This window comes from Piliocolobus tephrosceles, chromosome 8 (genome assembly GCF_002776525.5).
Source record: "Piliocolobus tephrosceles isolate RC106 chromosome 8, ASM277652v3, whole genome shotgun sequence".
NCBI lineage: Eukaryota > Metazoa > Chordata > Mammalia > Primates > Cercopithecidae > Piliocolobus > Piliocolobus tephrosceles.
The window spans coordinates 139,012,799-139,023,732 of NC_045441.1; the positions used below are offsets into that span (position 1 = coordinate 139,012,799).

General features: G+C 45.9%; 1 protein-coding gene across 4 annotated transcripts; it reads right to left on the minus strand.

Annotated features, from left to right (window-relative positions):
* Positions 1–707: 707 nt before the first annotated feature.
* Positions 708–7,851, minus strand: GIMAP6 (GTPase, IMAP family member 6). Of its 4 annotated transcripts, none has more exons than XM_023225337.1 (4): positions 7,424–7,562; positions 6,459–6,586; positions 5,322–5,406; positions 708–3,827 (listed from the first exon to the last, which is right to left on the minus strand). In XM_023225337.1, exons 3-4 carry the CDS (start codon positions 5,404–5,406, stop codon positions 3,034–3,036), a joined length of 879 nt encoding a protein of 292 aa, XP_023081105.1. In that variant the 5' UTR covers positions 6,459–6,586; positions 7,424–7,562; the 3' UTR covers positions 708–3,033. The 4 variants fall into 4 exon arrangements, with proteins under 4 accessions (XP_023081105.1, XP_023081106.1, XP_023081104.1 ...); XM_023225338.3 differs by lacking the exon at positions 7,424–7,562 and adding an exon at positions 6,676–7,263; XM_023225336.2 differs by lacking the exon at positions 6,459–6,586 and having other exon boundaries at positions 7,424–7,851.
* Positions 7,852–10,934: the final 3,083 nt, after the last annotated feature.

Here is a 10,934-nt window from a genome sequence, read left to right on the forward strand (position 1 = left end):
CACTCCATCTCCCCGCTCTGCAGCTCTTTTATTTTGGGGAGCTCCCATGTAAATTTTTACCAGGTCTGGTTGTCCCAGGCTCCATCCTTCCACCCTCCAGGCCACTGTGAACATCTGGTGTATGCTGTTTCTGCATCCAGACTGAATACTGCCTTAATGTGAAAAATCACATCAAGATGAGACCAGTGTGCTCCCCTCATCTTAGGGGTCATGTTCTCTGCAAGTGTCTAACTGCATTTGGCCATTTCCCATGCCTTCCAAGTTATTTTCTTAGTATTATAATTTTGAATTTTCTATACACTTTATAAATGTTATCACAAAAAGGTTAGAGGCTGAAACCTTTCTGTGACACTCCACACCTGCTTTGATCCACCAAGGAAGAAAATCCCTATACTGACTGAGCTCAAATTCTCCAAATCCCTGTTTCTTCATCCTTCACTTTAGTGTAGAGATATTTTTTAGCAAACTCTATAAGCTGCTATTATCACAGCTTTGGCCAAGACAACCCTCCCTCATCACCATCACCCCCCACCATTAATTTCTTACTGGTTGATAGACTAGAGTTTCTAGAACATACCCACACATGCCTTCCCCATTCTCTGAAGCTGAAAGAGTGAGAGCTTTGCAGAGACATCTGTCCCTATTTCTGAAATGTCATGGGAGATATCTTTTCTGGTGCTTAGTAATAAAGGAGAGAAAACACCATATTTGAGGTAATTAAAAACAACCTTTAATGAATGACATGTTTTGAGTGCCTTGCCAGTTAGTCGCTAAATGGATCTCATTTGGTCAAATGCTTGTGTTTTCTCCTATGACATTACTTAAGTTAATTTAGTTAAAATAATAGTGTCAAAATTTACAAAATTACCTCCTATCTGAATGAAAATGCAAACGATTCTAACTTTTACTTCAGTAGCTCTGGAGTTTTAAGTCTGTTCACTTACAAAGAAAATGGTCTTGACTAACTTATACTTGAGCTATTTACCAGTTCCCTCAAACTTAACATAAATGTAAGACATTGCCAACTAGAATACCAATAAGATTTTTTTTGGGGGGGGGGAATTACACAATGATTTTAACTTTCACACAGAAGAAAAAATGCCTGACAATCGCAAGGTAAATATGAAAATGAAGACTGAGGCAAAAATTGGCTCCTACATTATAGTCAAAGCAACTGTAATCAAATCAATATTTTATTCATACAGGAGTAGAAAAGTAGAACACATGAACAGAAATAAAGATTCTGACACAAATCTTAAGGAATGTGAATGAGAATTGAATGTATGATAAACGTTGCATTTTCAGTTCAATGGGAAATTGATTGCTTATTTAATAAATGATTGTGGCACAAAGGCTATCTTCAGCATACATCAAATAACTCTGTGCTCTGCTTTGAGACACTTTTCTGAATCTGTTAGCAAGAGAACTGCTGAAGCTTTCTCAGATGTCTGCTGTGTTCTAGGGAAGCTGGGGGATGGCTTCAGAGCAGGAGGCCACAGGTTGGGTGTCTGGCTGTTGAGAATCTCCAACAGCGGACAAGTGTCCAGGCAGACCTAAGGCTGTGCCCTGCGATTTCTGATCATCTCCCAGCACTGTCCCCACAAGCTGTACTTCCCACCCCTCTCAGGAGAAAGTAGCTAAAGACCCCCCGTCACGCAGCTTGAAGAAAGGAAAAGAGGAATATATTGGGGAGCAATTTCCCCATTGCCTCCTATTATCTTCCCAAATGTTGGTCAACTCCCCAGGAGCATCTTGGACCTCAAAGAAGCTGGGATGTACCCGAGGCACATCAGTCTCCCCTTCCAGGCAGGCAGCTTCCTGCCTGAGGCCTGAGTCAGGCTGATATCCCACTCCCTTCTCATCCTGTCCAGTATCCCTTCTTACAAGCCCCATCTGTAGCAACGGCCTTCCAGGAAAACATCATGGACTTCAGAGTTCTCCCATAGACCAGGCAGGCTGCCTTGCAAGATGTTTAAGTCACTCCACTGCTTCCTTTGCAGGTCCCCTTTCTTGCCTGCCTCCTTGCATTCGACCCCCACAAATACCTTGCTAGGGAACCCGTTTGCATATGCAGACACTCACCCCATCCACATGCTCCTGTTATCAAGGGAGAAGGCAGGGGTGGCAGTGAAGGGTGAGGCAGGTTGAAAGTAGTCTGTGCCTTCTAGGAGGAGAAGGCAAATATCATGAGTGGCCATGAAACCCAGGGGAAAAGGGGAAGTAACAGATGCAAGTCGTCTCTAATATAAGTCTACCTTGATGGGGTGGTGTGACCTCCTCTGCCCAAGTCCACCTGCATCTCTAGGGGTTTCCATGTTCTGTAGCCAGGACAAGGAACCACCTTCTTGACCACAGCCTAGCTTCTTGGATACCCTGCCCCCGACTTCTCCCATCATTCCCACTAGGAAGTTCCAACGGGGCTTGTTTGTTACAGTTCGAGAGTGAACAAAAGGGCTGCTCCTCCTGCCTCCATCCCTGTTCCTCCTTGCTCTCCTCTCAGCCCAGTCTCCAACCCTCCCCATGTCTCAGCACCACTGCCATGTTCCAGCCACCAGACACAACAGGCACCTTAAACCATCATGGCGTGGGGAGAGATGAGAAGTCATCTGGTCAACAGCTCACACAGAGCTGCTGCACCAAGTGTGACTGCATGACTCCAGTGCAGTCAAAACCTGTGGAAGTTACACAGAAGTAAAAGATACAGGCCTGCCCTCAAGAAACTTTGGTTCTATCAGAGTATAGGCAAGTAACCCATGAAAGGCAATGCCAATGAGATAGAAGGTCCAATAGGAAGACAGCATGCTGTTGGCGCACAGAGGAGGGAGGACCCAGATGTTCTGGAAGAAGGAATGAAGAAACTGGGATGTGATCTGGGCACACTGGACCCTGTCCTCTAGCCCCATGCCTCTCTTCCTACACCAGACATCATGACCTGGAGACTGGGAAGCACTCCATGGGATGGAAAGAGAAACAGAGGACTGGACACAGGGGTGCAAGGGCTGATGGTGTCCTTGGCTCAAGTCCAGCACAGACTCAAAGGTCAGCCCTCGCCAGCAGGCGTCTGTGGGCTTCCTCAGATTCCTTCTGGATCTGGGACAGTCCTTCCAGCCATGACTCCTCACCAGGCACCTCCTCAGAGCCCTGATCCTGTGTTACTTTCCTTTCCTGTAGTTCTTTGAGCGAAAAGTTTTGCTGGGTATATTGGTAAGCCTTGTTGCTGTAATAGTGGCCTTCGTTTTCCCACAAGATGGCTTTGACATTCTCCATAAGCTCTTGCAGTTGGGCCTCCTGCTCCTCCCCCTGTGCCCTGTTGTTGAAGCTGCAATGGCGCCGTGCAACGGTCACATCCAGCTGGGCGAGGGCCTGGTTGTCGGTCTCTCGCACATAGTCTTCCAGGGAGCCGCCAGCCAGGTCTTCCTTCCGAGTGAAAACCAGGATGGTGTGACCCAGAACCCCCACTCCAAAGACCTCCTGCAGGCGTCTGACCACCTGCTGATCCTCATCTGTGAACCGGCCTAGCTGTGTCACCAGGAGCACAGCGTGGGGCCCTGGGGAGGATAAGATGATGGCTTGGTGGATAGCGGCTGCCGCCTCGGGCAGGACCTGAGAGGACAAAATGTCAGGTGTGTCAATCACCTCAAGCTCCTTCCCAGCCCACTCTCGGCTGCCTCTCTGGGAGGTCTTGGTCACGGGTCTGGTGCTGAGTTTAGACTCAAAGACGTCCCTGCCAAGGATGCTGTTTCCTGTTGCACTTTTCCCACTTCCTGTTTTCCCCACGAGAATGAGCCTCAGTCTCCTTGGGGTCTTCTGTTCTTTCTTCCTTAGACCTAGAAGTATCCAAAGAAAGCAGAGGGAACTGGGGTTAGGGCCCATGTACCCCATCTTGTTCTCACCAGAGGCCCCTGGGTGTACCCCCAGACTGCAGGGGCAGATTGTCAAAGACCAACATCTGCCCTAAAACCAGCGCTGGGCCACCATTCTGGGTCCACATCCTTGAAAGTGGGGCTGAACATTCTCTCCCAGTGGAAGAGTAGAGCCTAGAGAGAAAAGCAAGACTTGGCCAATAGAACACCAAGACACCCAATACCAGGGTTTTTAGATATGACTGGGGAAGAAGGCAAGAAGGAATTTCCCTTCTCCTGGCCTTGCAGGTCCCAAGACCGAAAGCACATAAAGAAGTGACAAGTAATAGCCGGTTTCCCAGTCTTGTCTCCACTGAAGACATTGATGTATCTCAGATGACAGAGCATGAAGCTGGCATGTGGCAGCATGGGAGCAGTCACCTCCTGGGCACCAACAGGCCTTGCTGTGGCCTGCCAGCCACCCTTGGCTCTGACCCACACACCAATTCTAACTGAGTGACACGGGCCCCCCTCCAGCTTCCCCAAGGTGGTTGGAAAGGAATTTGAGTGAATGGGCAGGAGTCTGGGCAGTAGATGTTCTTCCCCACCCACCTAGCCCAGTGCAGAGCCAGAGGAGACAGGAACCCCCATCTGAGAAGCCTGGAGCTAGCACACACCACTGGACTTTACTAAAGCCAAATGCATCACTTGAGATCTGGAGAGGATTCTTAAGGGAATAGCTAACCTTGCTTGCTGTAACAAAAGGTCAAACCGGTGTTAGCACAGATATTGGTAATTGGTAACCTGTTGTAGTAGGTTAACATGGCTTTTTCCAGGTGGCTCAGGTCATTTAAGTTCATAAAGTAAACGGTCATTCATATTAAAATACATAATGAATCACAAATAATTTCTTCTGGCCAGGAAAGGGCTGGGTTTCCAGCCTTTCTAAATCCTGCCTGAAAGTTAAGCGCCTGACCCTGTGCAATGGCTTTAGGGAAAGGGACGCCCTCCATAAGGCAGAGCCCAGATGTGAGGCAGCAGCCAAGTACATTCTGCTTGTTCGCAAGGTGCTTTCAACCTTACAACTGTGACAGCTCCACTCTGGAGTCAGTCAAACACCCACAGAGGGTCTCGGTCCAAGGCCACTTATTTTTGTCACACCCACTGTCAGCACATCCTTCCTGAGGAAGAACATCCATCATGTGAAAGCCTTTCCTTTGGGACTGGCATGGTGAGTTAGTCATTGGTGCTATTTTTTGCCTCCTTTTATCTACCATACCTATCCGGGGGTCTTTTTTCTTATTTTGGCTAGTGATAAGAAGGGCCCTACCTCAAAGACCTCTGATGGTGACTGAGGTGGGTAAATTTCTGCAACCAGGGGACATCAGCTGCCTCTCCAAGCACACCATGGTGGTGGAGCTGTGTCCCATCTGCAGCCCAAATGTTTCCCACCCGCTCCTCTCTCCTCATTCGCTTTACCTCCTGACAGCTCCAGCACAGGATCCTGGGACAGCTCTTCTCGGGGATTCTCCTGGGGAATTTGTTCACATTCGTCTTCCTCCATCTACATTAAAAAAAAATCATATGTTCTACTGACTTTCCAAATGAGTTTTTCAACAGCTACCTGCCTTTCGCCTTTCTCTTGCCAGAGGAAAGTTTTTTGCATTAGTTTAGGGTTGGGGTGGGACTGAGTGAGGCAACAGAAGAAGGGGTCTAAGAAACCCTCTGCTGTCTTTAGGGACCCTATCCCCCGCCCCCTCCACTGTGGTCTCCATCATAAGTTTAAGAGATTTTACAGATAAAGGTGCAACTGGCCTGGGACCTGAGGAATGGATGATATTTGGATAGACACAGGGTCTGGAACTGTTCTGGGAGGTGGGGGGAGGTGGAGGGGGAGGCAGTGGGGAGAAGGTGGAGGAAGGAAAGGAGGAGGAGGAGGAGGAGGAAGGGAAGCACAGAAGCAGGTGTGATTCTGATCCTGTGTGCCCTGGGAGCAGTAGGAAGTCTAGTGTGCCTACAGGACATGAATGAGTAGGAGGTTGTTGGAAGGGTCTTGGGGCCAGACTTTGGAGAAGTCTGTGCAGTGAGGATTGCAGAGAACTGGGATTGCAGGGGCTGAGCTGGGAAGGAAGCCAGAGACCTCAGGGGAGATGCAACCACCAGTTAGGTCTGCCTGGGCCTCAGCATCCCATCAGTATGAATGTTGGGCCTGAACTAGATGCCTGTGAATGTCTCTTCCCCTATTAAGGTCCCAACATACTTCATAACATTTTTTAGAGCAATTCTTAGTCCTCTTTGCAAATTAGGGCCACATCATTCCAAACCAGGAACTCCTGTCCCCCTTCTCATGACAGCAATGTGTCCTGGCTTCATGGACTAACACAGTTCTATATGTCAAGATCCCATAAGGTTCTCTCTGCTGGATTTTCTCTGTGCGACTGAGGAGGAAGTTGCATGGTCCATGGCTGTTTTTCCAGATCATGTAGGACATTCATAACCAGATGAAACAGATCCAGATGAAGGGTCTGGGGTGTGGGGAAACCCAAGTCCAGGGGAACCTGATAGACAGGTTTTTCTCATTGCCACATTGTTGTGTGTTTGTTCTACTCTGCTCACCTGGCAAACACTCCAGTCCTCCCTAGATCCCAGGAGTGTATATGTGGATATTGCTTTATGATTGGTAAATATCAATTTTGCAGTGCTGGGCTGGGGATGGAGGGAGTCCAGGAAGGTCTGGTGACTTTCTAGGAAGAGAGAAAAAAGCAGACCAGGCGGACAGTCTTACTCAAACCCTAACAGCCAGATTCTGGAAAGAGTCCAATATTTCACCTACCAAAGGGAGTTCAGTTTTTCCTAACTGGTGGTCTCTCAATCTCTTTGTCCCTGGCTTCCTTACATCCCTGGTGGAAACTGAGGCAGCACTTTACCAATGTAATCTCATTCCTCCTTTAGAGAGAACAGGCAGGCAGCTTAACAGGAAACAACAGCCGGGTGGGACTAGGCTGTGGCATGCAGGAACCTGCACTGTGCCCTCGCAGGGTTTTGGGGGAACGAGTCTGCACCCAAGGTGCCTCCCTGCCTCCTCCTGGACCCTGCCCGGAATGGCGCCTCCCATATTGGCCACAGTGTGTGTTGTCTCCAACACAGAAGATGGAACAGATAGTACCATCCTTGTCATGTTGCTCTGGAAGAAAGCAAAACTCAGAGAAGCATCTTGCCAAATATTAAACAGTGACTTTGTCACAGGGCAAAAAGTTCTCCAGACTTGTTGGTCACAGCTCTTTTTATCACATCACAAACCCGCACACACCACAGCACACAAAAATACACAACACACACACTTACACAAAACACATGTACCACTCACACACATGCAGATGAACACATAAACACATACACACACAAACACAAATATACATACACAACACACACATACGCAAACACATACACATACAACACAAACATCACACACACAAATACCACTCACATTCATGTTAACACAGACACGTAAACACACATATACAACACAAACACCCACACATACACATCCAAATATGACACACGTAAATACTCAGACTTACCTCTGCACCAGCTAACAGGCAAGAGAGAGGGCCACGTTTCTTGTCTCTCAGCCACGCACTCTCACGGAGCAGGCAGAGGAAAGCTTCCATGGTGTATGAACAACATGGAGGACAAGGCCGATGTTTGCTTATATTTTCAGCAAAATGTGATTGGAGAGCTGGGCTGGAGACCTGCCTTGAAACAGCAGCGTCCGCTGGAGATGGAGGAACAGGAAGTGGGCAGGAACACCCGCCCTCCTGAGTCAGGGAGCCTGCTGTTGCACTTTGCAGCCTCGGAAGTAGAAAAAGGGAGGATACTAGTGGTGGGATTGTTTTTATCCTGAGCCAGGATAACTAGAACTCAGAGCTTAAAAAAAAAAAAGCAGATGCCTCAGAAAGATTTGTGTCAGGAAGAGTGACTTTCTCCTGATCTCTCTTTTCTAAACCCCACGCCCTCCCCAGGGAACTTCTATGCCTGAGTATTGGAGCAAATGGTCATTGTCTCCTTTCTTCCCCAGCCTCTCCTTCCTTTAATAGTTTCTCTCAGGACAAGGTCTGATACTCATTACCTGTAAGGCATGAATCATTGGCAATTACAATTGTTACAGCTTCTAGAAGATCTGCACTATAAGAAGAGGGAAAATACAAAATAATGTCTAAAATGTAGTGTTAAAGAGAGCACTTGTTGTGGTAGAACAATATTTTAAACAGAGGCTAAGGGAGAAAAAACCTCAGCATCCTCAAAAACATGTTTTCTAGGACTTTACTGACAGGTCTGATCACTTTGGCTATAGGGAAGCCATTGAAGGAAGAAATTGAGAACATAGGAGCATAGGTGATGATATTGTTACCACATGATTTTAAAATGTTAAGATTCCCTAAATAAATTCATTCAATCTATCATAATAGTTCTAATTTTATTTTGTTCTGTTCTGGTTGATAGTCATGGTGTATTTACTAAAATTGTTACATAGTGTGTGTGTGTGTGTGTGTATATACACACATATATATCTTCTAATGTTCTACTTAAATTATTCTGTAAATACCCTGACATAATTAATTTTTTTTTGAGACAGAGTCTCATTCTGTCACCCAGGTTGGAGTGCAGAGTGGTGTGATCTCAGTTCACTGCAACCTCATCCTCCCAGGTTCAAGTGATTCTCATGCCTCAGCCTCCCGAGTAGCTGGAATTAGAGGTGTCCACATGCCTGGCTAATATTTTGTATTTTTAGTACAGACGGGGTGTTACCATGTTGGCCAGGCTGGTCTCGAACTCCTGACCTCAAGTGATCTGCCCACCTTGGCCTCCCAAAGTGTTGGGATTATGGGCATGAGCTACCACGCCTGGCCTAACATGATTAATTCTTAAAAGTCATGTGTTGATTTTTACCATTCAATTGCCTAAGTATTTAGAAAGCATTTAGAATGTTTTTACTCCACCCATAATTGAAATTAAACATCTATTTTGAATTTTAATCATTTCCATCTTCTGCAAGCTGACCCTGTAGAGTTGCCCAGACCTGCAGGTGACCGAGCAAGCCAGGGATCATTCAGCTCAGTGTTCAGTCAGCCAGGAGACTTGGGAAGTGTTTGTTACTGCAAGGTAATCTGGCCTAACCTGATTGAAACAGCATATGAATCTGATGTTGGTTTTTTTTTTTTTTTTTTTTTTTATACTTTAAGTTCGAAGGTACATGTGCATAACGTGCAGGTTTGTTACATATGTATACATGTGCCATGTTGGTGTGCTGCACCCATCAACTCGTCAGCACCCATCAACTCACCATTTACAGCAGGTATAACTCCCAGTGCAATCCCTCCCCCCTCCCCCATCACGGTGATAGGCCCCGGTGTTTGATGTTCCCCTTCCTGAGTCCAAGCGATCTCATTGTTCAGTTCCCACCTATGAGTGAGAACATGCGGTGTTTGGTTTTCTGTTCTTGCGATAGTTTGCTGAGAATGATGTTTTCCAGCTGCATCCATGTCCCTACAAAGGACACAAACTCATCCTTTTTTATGGCTGCATAGTATTCCATGGTGTATATGTGCCACATTTTCTTAATCAAGTCTGTCACAGATGGACATTTGGGTTGATTCCAAGTCTTTGCTATTGTGAATAGTGCCGCAATAAACATACATGTGCATGTGTCTTTATAGCAGGATGATTTGTAATCCTTTGGGTATATACCCAGTAATGGGATGGCTGGGTCATATGGTACTTCTAGTTCTAGATCCTTGAGGAATCACCATACTGTTTTCCATAATGGTTGAACTAATTTACAATCCCACCAACAGTGTAAAAGTGTCCCTATTTCCCCACATCCTGTCCAGCACCTGTTGTTTCCTGTCTTTTTTTTTTTATATATACTTTAAGTTCTAGGGTACATGTGCATAATGTGCAGGTTTGTTACATATGTATGCTTGTGCCATGTTGGTGTGCTGCACCCATCAACTCGTCAGCACCCATCAACTTGTCATTTACATCAGGTATAACTCCCAATGCAATCCCTCCCCCCTCCCCCCTTCCCATGATAGGCCCCAGTGTGTGATATTCCTCTTCCCGAGTCCAAGTGATCTCATTGTACAGTTCCCACCTGAGTGAGAATATGCGGTGTTTGGTTTTTTGTTCTTGTGATAGTTTGCTAAGAATGATGGTTTCCAGCTACATCCATGTCCCTACAAAGGACACAAACTCATCCTTTTTTATGGCTGCATAGTATTCCATGGTGTATATGTGCCACATTTTCTTAATCCAGTCTGTCACTGATGGACATTTGGGTTGATTCCAAGTCTTTGCTATTGTGAATAGTGCCACAATGAACATACGTGTGCATGTGTCTTTATAGCAGCATGATGTATAATTCTTTGGGTATATACCCAGTAATGGGATGGCTGGATCATATGGTACATCTAGTTCTAGATCCTTGAGGAATCACCATACTGTTTTCCATAATGGTTGAACTAGTTTACAATCCCACCAACAGTGTTAAAGTGTTCCTATTTCTCCACATCCTCTCCAGCACCTGTTGTTTCCTCACTTTTGAATGATTGCCATTCTAACTGGCATGAGATGGTATCACTTTGTGGTTTTGATTTGCATTTCTCTGATGGCCAGTAATGATGAGCATTTTTTCATGTGTCTGTTGGCTGTATGAATGTCTTCTTTTGAGAAATGTCTCTTCATATCCTTTCCCCACTTTTTGATGGGGTTGTTTGTTTTTTTCTTGTAAATTTGTTTGAGTTCTTTGTAGGTTCTGGATATTAGCCTTTTGTCAGATGAGTAAATTGCAAAAATTTTCTCCCATTCTGTAGGTTGCCTGTTCACTCTGATGGTAGTTTCTTTGACTGTGCAGAAGCTCTTTAGTTTAATTAGATCCCATTTGTCAATTTTGGCTTTTGCTGCTGTTGCTTTTGGTGTTTTAGACATGAAGTCCTTGCCCATGCCTATGTCCTGAATGGTACTACCTAGATTTTCTTCTAGGGTTTTTATGGTATTAGGTCTAACATTTAAGTCTCTAATCCATCTTGAATT

Excerpts from the sequence above, each read along its gene's own strand:
- GIMAP6 (XM_023225336.2), bottom strand. The coding sequence starts at position 7,513 with ATGGAAGCTTTCCTCTGCCTGCTCCGTGAGAGTGCGTGGCTGAGAGAC. Across the intron at positions 5,407-7,423 it reads GCCTGTTAGCTGGTGCAGAG|ATGGAGGAAGACGAATGTGA; the intron begins GTAAGTCTGAGT and ends TTTTTAATGTAG. Across the intron at positions 3,828-5,321 it reads TGTGCTGGAGCTGTCAGGAG|GTCTAAGGAAGAAAGAACAG; the intron begins GTAAAGCGAATG and ends GGATACTTCTAG.